A 17161-nucleotide genomic window follows, 5' to 3' on the forward strand; every position below is an offset into this window, starting at 1 on the left:
GATATTTATTTATTGATGATATCAAATTCAATCATAATTTTAAATATTAGTATGATTGTATGATTCATTTGACTATATTTTTACTTAGAACGAATGGCCGATTTAGTGTATATATATATATACATATTCAATTGTACATCTTAATGGGAAGGTAATAAGATCGCAGACGGCATGACGGGGAAATTTTACCGTGCGATAGTCTTAATATACGGTTAAGGAAATGCGTTATCGGTTTTGTTATTATTTTTTTAACAAAACCAGTAAAAAATTACCAGAAACATTATTATTTCTATATAAAACATTAATGTTTTTTTAACATTTTTAGTAAAGTGCCCAATAATAACAAAACCAGTAGAAAAATAACAAAACTGATAGTGCTTTACCGGATATGTTAACAAAACCGGTAAAAATAATAATGTTTTCGGTAATTTTTTACCGATTTTATTAAAAAAATAATAAAAAAACCGATAACGCATTTTCTTAGCCGTATATTAAGGTTGTCGCACGTGAGACTTTCTCGACATGACGAAGTTAGCATGGAACCTAGCTTTTGGCCTTCGACTCTTTCGTTCTCCTCCAGAGAGATTTTATCGCTTTACCACGCTGAAGCAGTTACTGCTGTAGGCATAGATGAAATAATAGTTTAGGCGTTCTTACGCTTTGTTTCTTTTCTTTTCGTTAAAAAAAATGAGTGTATAATTCTTTTTAAAAGATCTAGATCTAAACTAATTCCATAATCAAGGTATGTGATTCTCAACATTTCATACAATATATACATTAACTCTATTTTAACATTTTGTTGGTTTCAAACATAGACATGGAGATGGGTAATGTGTCCAAGTTTCTTCGAGGCAAGACCATATTAATCACCGGAGCAACTGGATTTTTGGCCAAGAGTACTGTTCTTACTCTCCCTTTGATAAGTAAGCCAATGGCTATTTTACCGAGAGCACAGTTAATACTTGATGATTTAATGTTTCAACCATTGCTTTTAGTCTTTTTGGAGAAGATATTAAGGCTACAACCAAATGTGAACAAGCTCTACCTTCTTTTGAGGGCTTCAGATGACAAGTCTGCACCACAACGCTTACATGATGAGGTATATACAAAATTATATCTTCTTTATATGTTGAAATTGATTTAAAAAAAAAACACTAACGTGTGTATATAATTTGCGCATAGATCATAAGCACAAAATTGTTTAGGGTTCTCGGAGACAAATGGAGTTGGGAATTTGATAACTTGATGTCAAGTAAGGTGATAGCAGTGGCCGGCGATATCTCTTGGCAGAACTTGGGAATCGTAAATTCAAAACTAAGAGAAAAGATGTGTGGAGAAATAGAAATTGTAGTAAATGTGGCAGGCACAACTGATTTCAACGAAAGGTAATTAGGATTTTCTTTGTCATAAACATGGCTTGAGTATTAATTCGACCAAGTTTGATTGAATAGAAAATTTTTGAATAAATTTGGACAAGAAGCTAGATTTATGGACAATTTTACAATGATTTAAAATATGAAATTTGTCTCTGATCTATTAAAACTTTAAATTTTTATTTAAAGTTTTTTTTGAAGGTACGACGGTGCATTGGATATCAATACATTTGGAACTTTCAATGTGTTGAACTATGGAAAGAAATGTGATAAAATAAAATTGTTTCTTCATATTTCAACAGGTAATCGTTAAATTTAATTTGATGCTTATTAATTAGATTAAAGTACATAAATGATCTCAGATTACAGGACGCTATTTTGTTGGGCCTCTTAACTATTAAAAGTTAAAAAATAGTCTCTCGAATATATGTTGCTATTTTGTTGAGTCCTTCGACTATTAAAAGTTACAACATGTTTACCAGACTATTTATATGTTTTAAACTCGTCATTTTCGTTAAAAAATTGGCGGTCGTCTGAGGGACGTTAACCTACTAATTGAGACATGATAAAATCTGATAGCAAACCATTTGAGTTGTATATTGTGGATTGACTCTCTATTTACATTTGTGGTCGAGCTAATGTTTAAAATATTATATCATCTAGCCAATGCTTGAAAGCAACAACGGTGCTAGTAGACATCATTAAAATAAGATTTTATCATATCCTAGTCAACATATTAACGTCTAACTCAGATAGTCACCAATTTTTAACGGAAAAAGACGAGTTTAGAACATATGAATAGTCAAACGACCATTTTGTAACTTTTAATAGTAGGGGAGCTCAACAAAACAACACACTATAGTCGAAAGACTATTTTATAACTTTTAATAGTCGAGGAACTCCACAAAATAAAATCTTATAGTCGATAAATCATTTGTGTACTTTAACATGTTAGTTAGTAGTATTTTTAATACTCTTTACACAACTAAACTTAGTTATAAGAGGGAAAAAACAATGTTGCATAATTAACAGAAGGATACTATTTAGTATTAATTAGATAAATTTGAAGATGGTTTAGGAATTGATGAGTTTATTGTGTATTTTCCTTTTAGCTTACGTATGCGGTGAGCAGAAGGAGTGATATTGAAGAAACGATTTCATATGGGTGAGACATTGAATAAAATAGGTAACATAAACATCTTTGAAGAGAAAAGAATGGTGGAGGAAAAATTACAACTACGATATCATTGTGCCCCCAACAATGCAATAAAATTAGCAATGAAAGAATTCGGCCTCCAAAGGTATTTTCCCACTAACATTTCTATTCTATCTTGTTCTGAACTATGATTAAAGTTATCAATTGGGGTTTGTGTTGGTACAGGGCAAAATTGAATGGGTGGCCAAATACATACGTATTTACAAAGGCAATGGGAGAGATGCTTTTAGGGAACTTCAAAGGGGATGTGCCTCTTGTTATTTTACGTCCCACCATGGTTACAAGTACTTATAAACAACCTTTCCCTGGTTGGGTCTAAGGTGTCAGGTATGTAACTCTAATTCAAATTCAAATTCAAAATATTTTTTTTATGAAATTTTGTGGCTTCTTGCATGCAGAACCGTTGATAGAATCGTTGTGAGTTATGGAAAGGGGAAATTACCCTTTTTCTTTAGCGATCTTAACTCTCCTCTTGATGTGGTTAGTAAAACATCAATATGAATTTCTTCCTTTAACTAGGCATGATTAATCAGAACTGAAAGAGAAAAACATGATTGCAGATACCAGTAGATATGGTGGTAAACGCCATGGCTGTGGCCATGGAAGTTCATTATGCAGATCGTCAATGTTCTCGTGAGACCATTTACCACATCAGCTCCTCATCAGGAAATCCTATGAAATTGTCAGATTTTCATAGATTCTTGCATTGTTATTTCACTAAGAACCCATGGATTGATACAAATGGGAAGATCGTGAAAGTTAGTAAAGGAACAGTTTTTAGCACTCCCCATAGATTCTTCCTATTCATGAAACTCAAATATGTGCTTCCACTAAAGGTTTGTTGTTCTTAATTTTGAGTTTTATAAAGTATTTTACACCAAATTGTTCCTTTTTTCACTGTAGTTTCATCTCTTTTCGGGTGTTTTGTTTGATCAATATACTTTGTTGTCAACGTTTCAAGAAAACGTATACGAATCTTGATCGTAAAATCAAGTATATACTTCGATTAGCATGCTGAATTTTACAAACCTTGTGTTCTTCACAGGGATGTAAGTTTTGTATTCTGCATTCTATTTATTAAATATTTTTATATCACATTTAACCAGCTTTCATTTTTTGTCATAAGAACTAACCATTTAAAATGTTTTCTTCTCTCCCAAACAGCTTTGATGACCGAAATTTGGAGACATTGCAAAGGGTGGCTGAAGAGAGAGGCATTGATGTGGCTGAATTTAACTTTGATTCCAAAAGTATTGACCGGGAAGATTATATCATGAATATTCACATTCCTGGTCTTATTCGACATGAGATTAAATCCGAAACGAATTTGTAGAACAATATATATTGCCATCATTGAATCGCGATCACGTTCGAGATTCGGTTGTTTTTTTGCTTGCTGCAGACGCTTAATGTCTGTTGCAGAAACTATGCCTGTTGATCTGTTTATTTTCTTTTGGTGACTTTGAGGAGCTCCTTCGTATCTATTATGCATCTTTATGTTTTATGAATAAGTTCATTTTGGTGGATTTGGTCAGATTCAAACATATATATGTGCAAAATATGTGGGGTGAATTCCTAAATCTGAACAAAATATTTATACAGGAAGAAACATACACGTATCCCCTTTGACCCATTAGATTTGCTGTGTTAAAAAGATTTTAAAATTCAACTCAAATGGAGATCAGCTTATATCTATCTCCAAAGCAAAGTGTAGGCAAGTGTCAGAATTAAGCTTCCCTTTCTTGGAATAGAACCGGTAAGCCACCTCTCAAGGTGGCGGTGAGACCAGGGACAAACCTCGGTGCTTGATTGAGACCGGGAACCTGGATTTTGAACCTCTTAATTACGGCAAGAACCACACATTTCATCTCCACCACTGCTATTTCCTTCCCTAAACAAACCCTTTTCCCCGCTTGGAAAACTGGGAACTTGTATAAGTCTTGAGGGATATATTTCTCATTTTTCAACCATCTTTCTGGCTTGAACTCAAGGCAATCGGAGCCCCAAACCTGTTCCATCCGTCCCATTGCATATGGATGGTAGGTAACCCTGGTGCCTTTCCTCAAAAAGGTTCCATCAGGCAATATGTCATCTTCTTGAGCAAACTTGGAGTCAAATTGGACAGGTGGAAACAGTCTCAGGCTTTCATACAATGCCGCGTGCAAATAGTGCATCTCTCGCATTTGATTAAAGCTTGCGAATTGTTCATCACTCGACCCCACGACCCGTTCCAGCTCGTCTCGGATGGCTGACTCGACTTCTGGATGCTGAGTTAACAACCAAAAGAAGCTAGTCAATCCTGAGGCCACCGTGTCACGACCAGCCAGTAGGAAACTTATGACAATGTCTCTAAGATACTTGTCATCATGGATTGTGCTCATGAATCTTGACAGAAGATCATTTCTTCCGGAAAATCCCTCTTTGCGCCGCTGATCGATCATCTCTTGAGCAAATTCATCCAGTACTTTAATGGCTTCTTTAAGTTGCTTTTCCGTGCCCAAATTCAGTAGCCTTTTGACCTTCCATAGCAAAGGTGAATACGCCTGCCCTCTTTGTGCCGAAAACTTAGATGCTAAATCAAAAGCTTCAGCGAATTCCGAAGCCGGCAAAGATAATTTGAGGCAACCAGGGTCCAACCCGAAGGAGAATTTGCAGATATTATCGAATGAAAATCTTCTAAACACATCTTGTAAATCAAGAACCTGTTCTTTACCCGCAACCGATGATAGAAGAGGGAGAAGCCTGGATTGAATCTCTGACTTGACAATATCAAATGCGTGCGCTCTTACGGAGACGCCACCAAGCTCGAGGCTGGCCATTTTCCTCTGAAACTTCCATGAATCGCCGTCAACATTGAAAATACCTCTACCAAGAAGATCACCGAGGAGATTGGAGAAAGGTTTCCCTTTTGGGTAGTTCTCAAATCTGTTTTTAAGAACATGCTCGACGTTTACTGGGTTTGCGGTGATGATATTGCCAATAACATGGATATGGATGGTTCCAGTGGTGGATTTTTTAAGAAGGTGAGTATACCAGTCACAAAGATTGTCGAATTCTCTGATCCAACTGGAAGTAAGATAAGCCTGGCAGGTTTCACAATTACACCAGAGCTTCGACCTCAAAACAAAGACCAGCAAAGAAAACAAAGAAAACAAGAGGGTAAAAGAGAAGAACACGAAACAGAAAGCAGTGCTCGTAGAGCAAAAGGAAACCTGTGAATCCATTTACGAATTTGAAACAGGAAAAGAAAAGAAGACCCAACAATAAACAAAAGCTGAAGAGATCAAAGAAGGGAAGGTAGGAGATGAAGGAATTGAAGAGAAATGATCCCCTTTATATAGTATACTGCTTCTTTTATTTTTGGTGAAAAGAAAGTCAAATAATTAAGATCGCGATAGCAGTAGAAGTGGCGACGCTGAAATTCTAGCTGTTTGACACACGAGAAAAGAATATTGAATTTTGCATGACTAACACGTGCGCAAAAATAAAACTATGGTTTTGCAAAAATTGGAGTGTCCCTCTCAAGCTTTCACTGTATATTTGCTTGTATTTTTTATTTTCTTTTTGTGCGGCTATGTTATTAACGTAAGCTATTTTTAATATATTGGTAATATTCTTTTATTTCGTAAAAACTATAAGTGAAAAGAAAATGCATTATCGTAATTTAAAAAATATGAAAAATTTAAATTAATACAATGAAAGAAAACTATAATTTCAGTTCAACCCCTAAATATTCCTGAATTCACCCATACTCCAAGACTTCATTGATAATATCATGTATGCTTTTTTAAGCTTATAGTAAAATTTTAGATTTTTTTTAAAATAAAAGCAACTGATTTTATTAAGAAAGAAAAAAATATCTAAAACGCTAATGAGGGTTTACAACTACAATTGTAAACTAAACACACGAGTAGGATATTTTTCAAAACTATTAATTCAAAAAAAATTAGTCACTTAAGATCTTATAAGGATTACACAATGAAAATGTGAAAAATAATAGGTAAATATGAATAGATCTGACCGCTACGGTGAACAGACCACAACAGGATAATTAACTACTAAAGAGACCACCAATTAACGCAAATCAAAATCAAGCATCGTGAGAAAACTAAATACGAATGCATGCTACATATCTAAGTCCAATCGAGAGTCCAAAACACGTAAGGTCATTAGAATAATAAATTAGCGTCATTCTGATTAGTCACGACAATGTCAAATTCAACTATAAGAAAAATAAATGATATAAATAGTTAAAAGACCGAAGAAAAAACCCAAAAAACATATCATAAAAACATATATTGTCGCATACCAACTAAAGATGAGAAAACAAACAAACAATAATTTAGAAGAAAAAGAAGAAGAGAAATCGACTATAACTAATCTAATTTTAAAACTTTAGAAACTTTTTGGATAAAGAATCAAATAAAATTTAATAAAATTTTGGTCCCGTACTTTAAAAGTAGATGGAGTGAAAATGGAGAACCGAGGAAGCCAAATTGAGTTTGGTGACAAGGGAGACCGAGTGGTGGGTTTGGGTTGAGTTATTTTCAATTATGCCGACGTGACCATTGGATTGACGTTTTTTAGCGTTTTGCTGGATTGATGCACACCGACGTCCAATAATTAATCCTCTTTTTCTTGCCATACATAAGCTGTGATCCCAAAGTAGCAGCATGGCAAATAATTGATGAATATGGAAAGACGGCCATGTCGGCCTTAAGTGGGCGTATACGGCTCTTCATTCCGCGCATTAGACAGGGCAAGACCCGGACCTCACGTAACGCCAACTTCCCAAGTTCCGCGGCCACCGTTTAGATTTAAATTTATTATTTCATAACTTTGTATATTAAATTACGTTACATTTATTATAAAAAAACGTGACGGAAAATATTTTATATTCAATATATTTATAAATTTGTGTTATTAAGCATTTAATATATAATATATTTTCTCATACTTATAATGTGTATTAATAAAATATTTTATATACAATTATGTTTATATAAATTATCTCAATGAATGGTTATTGTATAATGATAAGAGAATTTTATATAGATTTATTATTTTCATGTTTGATAATTTTTTTATTATTTTATTTAAATATTATATAATATAAAAAAATAAAAGCATCGTTATAATAATATCATTCAAAAAAACAAAATTAAATATATTAGTAATCTAATATTACAATTTATTAAGGAATATTTTAGCCAATATTTAAATATTTAAAACTATCCCCCAAAGTTCATCCCGCATTCACTATAGCCCTTGATTTTCCGGAACTTCCTAACTTTAAAATTATCTAGTTTAATCTTCAATTAATATCATTCAAATGTAACTGAATCCTTGAACTTTTATATCATTTCAATTAAGTCTTTATGACTTAAATCTCACTTAATCAATGATAATTTATTCTTGACACTTGTATACTCGAAATCGAAGTGTGACATGTATTTTACATATCTTGATACTATATTGAAAAAGAAAAGACATATATGTCAATTTGTGAAGTTTTTCAACTTGAAAAGTGTATATATTTCATGACAATTCAACCAATAATAAGAGGAATTATATGATCTGCAGTAAAACCAATTAAATATAGAAATGATGGCACAATTATTCTCTGAGTTTATACAAATGATCGTTTTATACTTTTTACTCTTATTCTTTTATTTTAAAATATTATGTTCTCAATGTTTCAATTTTTAATTAAAACGTATCATATTTGATAAAAATTATTAGTTAATTAACAACTAACACATATTACAAAAGTGATATTTTCACATGTGATGTATGTCACATTATTTAAAGTGATGACATGATATGTACCACGCCACCAAAATAATTATGTGGCATGTATCACGTCATTAATATGATGATGTGCACACACCATCAGGGATGGATTGAGGGGGTGCTAGGATACGACCACACTCTTTAAAAATTTTAAATTATCTTATATATTTTTTATTGATTATTTAATTTTAAAATCTCTAAATTTCTAATATAATTTTTAAGTTTGCATCTCTTGACATAAATTTCTACATCCGTTTTTGCATACTACGTCAGTAATTAAACACATAGAAATATCACATTAACAATATATGTTAATTATTAGTCAACTAATGTTTTCAATCCAATAATAAATATTTTGACAAAAATTAATACGTTGAAAAATAAAATATTTTAAAAAAATAACTAACAAAGTAACCAGTTATAGAAATATTTAAAATAAATGTGAAATTTACCTTAAATATGTAAGTACGTACCTTATCCAATTAAACTACTTCGAGAAAGCTTCGAGAGTTGTGATAGTAACTCTAAGGTTGTTCCCGTGCTGCCGACTTATAAAACTAGAGGCTGTCCCGTCCCTACTAAAACTGGTTCTGAGAGAAGGATGGTTTTTGTTAAACATGTTATCCACGTTTTCAAAAGCAAGTCCGCCGTTCTCCAGTCTTGTCACGCTTTCTAGGCTCTTCAATTTGGAAGAGATAGAATCCAATCCAATTGAACCGTAAGGGAACAGCTACTAGACTGCTCCACACGTACATTACATGTTTTAAACTGTTCAAAAGCATCACACATTTCGTCCATTACGACAGGCTTAAGTCTGTCGTTTCCCTCGCTGCAATCACACTCCACAACTGCTGTCCACTTCATCCACATGTGAATTTAAACCTAACCTTTTTTCCTCTACTTCTAATTTTCTTTGATCTTTGCTGTGTTTTCATTTTCCGTCTTCTTTTTTCTTTCGACAATGATTTGCTATTCAGGCTTCATACACCACGTAATTATTGTTTTTATGTTGATGCCCTTCACAACATGTGTTTTTTAATATAATATGATTATAAGATAATATATGTTTAATATTTATTTTAACAACTTACAACGCACATATATTCTATAAACGTAATTATTTAAACTCAAAACCTCTAAAAAAAATATAACATTCTCTTTAACTACTGAAATTATCTAATAATCACAAAAGAATTATAATTAGTATCTTTAGTTATATCATTGTTGAAAATTTATGTGTAAAGTCAAAAGATGGGGGCAGGGGGACACCGCCTAATTCAACAAAAGGCTGAAATTTTCAACAAAAAATGGGTCACTGTTGTTGGGAAATAAATAAGATATTTTTCTATAACTAAATGAGTAAGAATACGAAATAAAAACGGAAAAATAATATTTGAAATTGATAACAGAGTTCAGTTAATTTTGCCTACATTTTCGGACTGCTGTAGATCTTTTACTAAAGATAGAAAATTTACAGGTGTTTACAAAACACTCACAACTCACAATAAAACTCTTTAAACTCTTTAGTATTAGGAGAAAGAAATGATTTGGGATGATTTTGAAGCTAAATGGGTAATGATATTTATAGTTAAAGCTTAGGGATTAATTTTGTAAATATCATAAAGTGTGCATGGACTAAAATATAATTATGCCAAATTATATTTTCAATAAAAATTTCGGTGCCCCCTTCGTTGAAAACTTGAGCCTTTTGTTAAATTAGGCGGTACCCCCTGCCCCATACCTTTTGACTTTACAATCTCCCACTTGAAGACTGATTTTAATATGTCTTCACACCTCGATCAATGCAACAACATTTCTAGTCTTGTTACTCTAGCATGCCAACTGAAGCTGAACACAACTTCAGTTTGTCCGTAGTCACCGTCTTTATCAACATGTCTGCCGGATTTTGAGCTCCACTAATCTTTTCAAGTTTCAAAATCTCATATTCCATAAGAGACTGAATAAAATGATATCGCAATTGTATGTGCTTCGTCCTGGAATGAAAAGACGAATTCTTTGCTATATAGATGACACTTTGACTATTGTAATACAAGACATTGTTTTCTTGTTTCTTGCCTAACTCTTCCAAGAAACTTTAGAGCCAAACCATCTCTTTGTTGGCTTCCGTAACAGCGACATATTCTGCTTCAGTTGTGGATAGAACAACTATCTTCTGTAGTTGAGAAACTCAACTCACTGCAGTTCCTCATAGAATATAGACATACCCTGTAGTGCTTCTTCTGATGTCAACATTTCCAGCTAAGTCAGCATCTACATAGCCTGTCAGTATCGTATCTCCACCTTTGAAACAAAGTGTTTTGTTTGTAGTACCCTGCATATATCTCAGGATCCATTTGACTGCTTCCCAGTGTACCTTGCATGAATTATTCATGTACCTGCTAACAGCTCCCACTGCATGAACAATATCTGGTCTAGTTTAAACCATGACATACATTAGACTTCCAAAAGCCAAAGTTCGCACCATCGAACTTTTCAATTTTCACATTCCCTTCGTCTGCAGCCATTGCTACCACTCAAATCTGGCTTCTTTTGGATCGTTTCTGACAATTCTTGCGAACCACCGTGTATTAGAACACCTCCGTTGACAAATTCGTATCGCCGACAAATTTTTACTATTCACGAAATTCACTATTCATATGAATAGTAATAAATAGTAACCTCGCAAAAAATTAACAAAATTCACAACCAAAAACTCTGATTACCAATTGTTAAAAAATTACTCGTTTATTTCACAACAATATATATAATTAATATATTTTTGTAGTTACCGATGCGTTGCAAATCTTGAATTTGTACCGGTATGGAAATTTATTTCTAGTAACAATCTTAGTTACATATATAAATTTTTATCCCAATATTTTATTTTTCTTTAATATTTTTGTTCTTTATTTTACAAATTAATAAAATATGATGAATCGATTTATTTTAATTTTTAAAAGGATCCTTCTGCCCCTTAACTTCATCATGCTAGTCACTTTTAGCTCTTTAAATTTTTATTGTGTTCTTTTTAAAACTTAAACTTTTTATTTTTTATATTTAGCAAATTGACTTAAACGTGACGTGACAATAACACTATTCCTTATTGAAATGATGCCATAAAATATTTTGTCCTTTTTCTCATGCCAACTTAAAATTTTAAAATATCATAAAAGAAAAGTTGATATCAACGTTTCATTAAGGATAAATTACTACTTATTTTTTTTATATATAATTGGGATAGTGAAAATACATTATGCTTTCAGTGTTTAAGATATACAAAATATTAATTCATGTGTTTCAATTAATGAAGTAATGAAATTTGATAATTATTATGTTTTTAGTATTTAAGGTACATAAAAAGAAAATTTGTTAAGCGACTTTAATGATAAAAGGAATGTTGTTTTCTTTAAAGATATTAAGTATAAGCACCGATGTCTAAGATGTATGTTAATAATTAATAAATATTATGAATATATAATATTATATAATCGCTCTAAACTATTAAAAATACAATTAAAAAAACGACGCAGAAGACCAACTCAAACGTAAGCCATGGTCCATCCTATTTTGAGTTTGAATGGGAAAAGTCCACCATGTAGCACTTTGAAAATTTCCAATTTTCACATGCTCCTTTATCAACAATATAGGAAAACCAGAGGTCAAATGTGTGGTGAGGCATTTGCTTTTATTTTAGTAAGACTAGATACATCAAGTTCAATTAACCTAAATAGTTCATGCATCTATGATATTTTAAATTTTTATTTTTTTTTATTTTAAAAGGATTATTTCTAAGTTAAATATTAGAAATTTGAGTGAATTAAATAAATATTTTTTTTAATTGATGTTCCTTTTATAATCATTTATATTTGATTAATTGATTAACTAATACAAAAATTGGATATACGTAGATTTATTATGTGAATGGCCTTCAATTTTATCTTATTTTACTCGCAATACTAAAATTAATCTTAAAAGAGTTGAACAGGTGAAGTGGAAGAATCAACAAAGTAATGATATATTGAAAGTTAAGTGGATTGAGTACAAACCCAAAATCTTTGAGCAGTAAGCCCGTGTGGTTTTCAGATGCTACATTAGTTTTAGAAAATCATTACAGAATTTGTTACTCGTCCTTTTTCAATTTAATATAATTAATTAGATGCGACTTTTTCATTTAATTAACAAACTGTTTGGGTGTGTATTTATTTGACATATTTGTGGCACAAGTTGTGTGGTTATAAAGAATTGCAGTAAATGCCAAAGAAAAATAAAAAGCAAAATTAAACCCATCATGATACAAGTACGCACTGTGAGCCTATTTAGCCGGGGAAATAGAAAAATTAAAATTCTGGTTACACCCTGGTGGTTAGCCCATCCATCCATGATCAGAGGACCAGCTGAATTGTACCCAAGCCAGCAACATGTTGCGTGTTAGTAGAAGTCGTCTATTTTTTCTGGGCTAGCTAGGCCCCAAATGGCAGCATGAGCTTGTTGGCAACGGGGATGACTCCCAAATCATAATATCATCATCAATGCTGCAGGGATGCTTGGAATTTTCTTATTTATTTATTTATTTATTTATTTATCATTTCTTAGTCTAATAATACTCCACTGGGGTCGCTGGACAGCTTTTATCTGATACAACTTCTCTACGAAATGGTGGTGGTACATATGGTGGGGTTGTGCATCTCAGCAGTGCCCATTTGATCCCTTGGAAGAATGGATGGTGCTTGATAGCCGATGCACCCATTGTGGACCCTAGTCGCCTTGCAGGATCCTTCACCAGTAGCTGTGACATAAGATCCTTAGCCGCTGCCAGAACCTCGGGTTCTTTGGGGAACTCAATGGCTCGAGCCACAATGTTAGCCAAGGTTAGCTCATGGTCCACGCCCTTGAATGGTGTTACGCCGTATAACAGTTCGTACATGATTATCCCCAGTGTCCACCAGTCCACAGGGCTACCATGGCCCTCACCCGACACAATTTCCGGTGCCAAATACTCATGAGTCCCCACAAAAGACATGGACCGGATATCAATAGGCTCAGCCACAAATTCAGGCCCACCACGGCGGTCAGTCTTCTTGCGTTTGTGTTTTGGGTGGAAACATGAAACTGCAGGTACTATGCAATTTGGAATAATGCATGAAGAGGATGCAAAAGGAGGCCTATCAATACAATTCTTGTTTTCCAGAGCTGGAAACGGCGGCTTTCGCTCCAAAAAAATTTGGGGTGTTGATGTAGAATCGTTGCATTTTAATGAGAGGTCGAAATCGGTGAGCATAATGTGACCATCTGCTCGAACAAGAACATTTTCAGGCTTTAGATCACGGTAAACGACCCCCATCATGTGAAGGTACTCTAGAGCAACCACCATCTCAGATGCATAGAACCTGCAGACACCAAGAATAAAAACCTGTATTAAAAACCACAACCAACCAACAAACAAATCAACAACCTACAATTGTAATCAATTTCATCATCATCCCATAATGCCATAATCTCATCCAGATGCAAGGGTCCACAAATACCTGCAGGAAACATGAAAGATAACCTTTTCTTTCCTTTACGGACAAAATTTGTATGGAGAAGAAAACAACTAAGATGCTCATAATGTCAAGCACTTCTTGATCAGACATAAGGACCTACCACCATTATTCCTCAATCACAGCAAATTTATGCTTGATCTACAGACGAAACTAAGACGAGAAGTCATCTTGCTTCTACATGTCCTATATTATGCATACTATAAGGAATCTAGGTGCCTCATTTTCCATCCGAATCTAAATGACTTGAACACCTAACTTGTATTCTTATATTGAAGCATATTCCCGATTTCACACTTCCTAGATGTTCCCTGGTATTGTCTCTTACATGGAGCTGCCGCTAATGTTTATTGATCATAGTATGCATGTACAAAATTATTCTATATCAATCATATAATGCATACAGAAGTTATTTGGCATCAATCATGCAACTACTCATTATCAAAGAGGCAAGATTTGTTGTCTTCTCCTTTTAACTTTATTTGCTCAAACACAAAATTCTTACCGAGTCGAGTTAAAACATGTTATCATCTCAGTCATTTCGCTACTAGTTTATAGCATTGAACGGTTAGTTGGCAGGGACACGAGACTATAAAAGGAGAGGCCCGAGAGGGACCCAAAAAAAACGGGGTCTTCCGTCATCAAAGTTTAAACTTGAACTAACAAACCAAATCCCAGAAATCAAGCTGCATAAAAAGGAATTCAGATTCAGATTTTCAGGGTTAAAAAAAACAAAATTTGCTGGCTTAACTTCTCACTCATCACTGCCGAGAGGGAGACTTTTGACATGAAACATGTTAAAAGGCATACAGTAATAACAATGTAGCCAGAAACAATATACTGGACCACACGCTCACCTGACACTGTTACCAGATTTTGAGACCCTTTCTCCTGTTCAATCACATCAACAATAAAAAAAACAGACGTAGCTTTTTAAAAGAAGAAAATGTTAAGTGGGAGGATGTACCTGACGGCAGATACTGAGAAACGTTTGAGGGGTTGCCGTTGACGGAGGACGTGAAGGTCACCACCTGGACAAAACTCCGTTAACAAACAGAGCCATCTAGGGGAATCGATAGCCGCGTAAAGCGAAGGTAGAAAAGGATGGTCCAATAATTTGAGTATTTCCATCTCAGTCCTTACTCGCCCTTCTTTACTCCTGGACGCTAGCTCTTTCTTGTCCATCACTTTCGCTGCAAAAACGACTTCGTTTCTTATTCTCCTTCTCGCATTGTCGTCGTTGTCAACGGCATTGGGGTCGGGAGGTAGTGGTTCAGGAGACCTGAGTTCCGCCAAATAGACTGAGCCGATATCACCGGAGCCGAGACGGAGAGAGAAGCGAAGGTCAGCGAGAGAGAGGGTGGATGAGCGGAGATGTTTAGAAGAGAAGGAACCGTGAGCGGAAGGAGCTAGGGAGGAAGAACCAGAGTTGGAGGCAGAGGCAGACCCAGAGCCAGAGCTGGTGCTGCCGTTTATGATGATGCTGGAACTTGAGGTGAAGCTTACGCTTTGGAGATCGTCGGCTAAGTCGTCAAGCCACGGCTCCATCGTTAACACTTAACAGAGAAAATAAAGGAGATGGAGGGAGGGCAGGAATATAAATAGAGTTGGGGAGAGAAGTTTTATAAAAAGGTAGATAGGTCGACCGGTCGGGTCGGATTGGTACCTGGATTTGATAAGGGTCATATGATTGGTTGGATTTGATTCAGTAAATGTGGTGTTAAACTGACAGTTAATTCTCGGATTGAATACTTTGTAATTATCTATCACTATAGTAAATTGAAATTAAGCGAAGAATTGGGAATTCCTCTTTTTTTTTTTCTTGTTAATTTTCTTTAAAGAGAAAATAACTTCAGTGACCGAAAATGTCTTATAATATACGATTTTAACTAATTTTTTTTTAGATTTACGAAAATGACCAATAAATTCGCAACGCGAACTCCAATTTCGCAACTCAGTTTTCAAATTCGCAACGCGAATATGTAAATCGCATTGCAATTTTTCGAATTCGCGTTGCGATTTTGAAAACTGAGTTGCGAAATTGGAAATCGCAACGCGAATATGTAAATCGCAACGCGTATCTGTAATTCGCAACACAGAAGTCAAATTCGCAAAGCGCGTTTATTTTCGCAACGCGAATTTTATTTTCGAATTCGAAACATAATATTAATTTCGCAACACAAATGTAAACAATATAATCGTAAATTATAACCTAAAACCCTAAATCACAACTCAGTCTCATCTCCATCTCTCACTCTCTACGGCGACATCTGTCCCCATCTCCGACGAAATCCGTCCCCATCTTCGGCAAAATCCGTCTATCTCCATCTCTCAGAGCCACCCTCACAACCATTCACGGTCAGAAATGGAAAATCAACCACCGAGGGTTAGTTTTTTTTAATTATTTTTATTTTGAAATTTTTGTGTTATTATTAGATTTTTCATATTTAAATTGATGATAAATTTAATGGTAATTTCAATAATAGATTAACCATTTCACTTAGATTGCTTAGTAAATTCATTCGGTTGCTGCCAATACTGCTAAACTGTTTAGTCTTTAACCCTGTGAAGTTAGTATTTGTCTTTGTTTTTTCTTTTGGTTGAAGTAATGCAATTCATTCAAGTTTCAATTTGCAGAAGACTATTTGAAACTTAAATTCGCAATACGAAAATTTGCGTTACGATTTTCATTTTGCGTTGCGATTTTAAGTTTCAGAAACTATTCTTCTTCTGTAAATTGAAACTTGAATGAATTGCATTACTTCAACCAAAAAACAAAGACAAATACTAACTTCATAGTGTTGCGAATTTAAGTTTCAAGAATAAACTACTACTCTTTATGTTGTCCTTGAACCTATACTAAACCTATATGTTGTCCTTTTAAATGTTTATATAAGTGCTTACTTCTGGAATGTTATCTGATGCATTTTGTGAACTATGATAGAATAATGACTTTGGTGAATACCATGCAAGTTTGAAACATATTTGACTTTGTTTTCACCGTTTAATATCATGTCTGTTTATAGTGTATAATTTGCAGTTTTTGGTATATCTAACTTGGTATGTTTATTGTTTTTGTAGAAATTTTTTTCGGCTTCATTGACCTTAAGGAATAAATTAAGCCTAGCCACTACAATTGCGTCGACGCATACACTTGTACAAAGAAAATTGTTTGAGTATACTTGCTAAGGGCCATGGCTGAAAGTACAACATCCGGGTGGAGATGCTATGTTGACTTA

General features: G+C 34.0%; 2 protein-coding genes and 1 pseudogene across 2 annotated transcripts; 1 reads left to right on the forward strand and 2 right to left on the reverse strand.

Annotated features, from left to right (window-relative positions):
• Window positions 1-522: 522 nt before the first annotated feature.
• On the forward strand, window positions 523-3929 carry LOC120142108 (annotated as a pseudogene).
• Window positions 3930-4168: 239 nt separating this feature from the next.
• Window positions 4169-5828, reverse strand: LOC120142267 (cytochrome P450 94C1-like). The gene has a single exon (XM_039157012.1). It carries the CDS (start codon window positions 5811-5813, stop codon window positions 4317-4319), a length of 1497 nt encoding a protein of 498 aa, XP_039012943.1. The 5' UTR covers window positions 5814-5828; the 3' UTR covers window positions 4169-4316.
• A 7113-nt stretch (window positions 5829-12941) lies between these two features.
• On the reverse strand, window positions 12942-15523 carry LOC120142157 (serine/threonine-protein kinase D6PKL2-like). Its single transcript, XM_039156888.1, has 2 exons — window positions 14890-15523; window positions 12942-13769 (listed from the first exon to the last, which is right to left on the reverse strand). The coding sequence occupies exons 1-2, from the start codon at window positions 15468-15470 to the stop codon at window positions 12977-12979; spliced, it is 1374 nt and encodes a 457-aa protein (XP_039012819.1). The 5' UTR covers window positions 15471-15523; the 3' UTR covers window positions 12942-12976.
• Between the last annotated feature and the right edge of the window lie 1638 nt (window positions 15524-17161).

This window comes from Hibiscus syriacus, unplaced genomic scaffold (assembly GCF_006381635.1).
Source record: "Hibiscus syriacus cultivar Baekdansim isolate YM2019G1 unplaced genomic scaffold, ASM638163v2 tig00110819_pilon, whole genome shotgun sequence".
NCBI lineage: Eukaryota > Viridiplantae > Streptophyta > Magnoliopsida > Malvales > Malvaceae > Hibiscus > Hibiscus syriacus.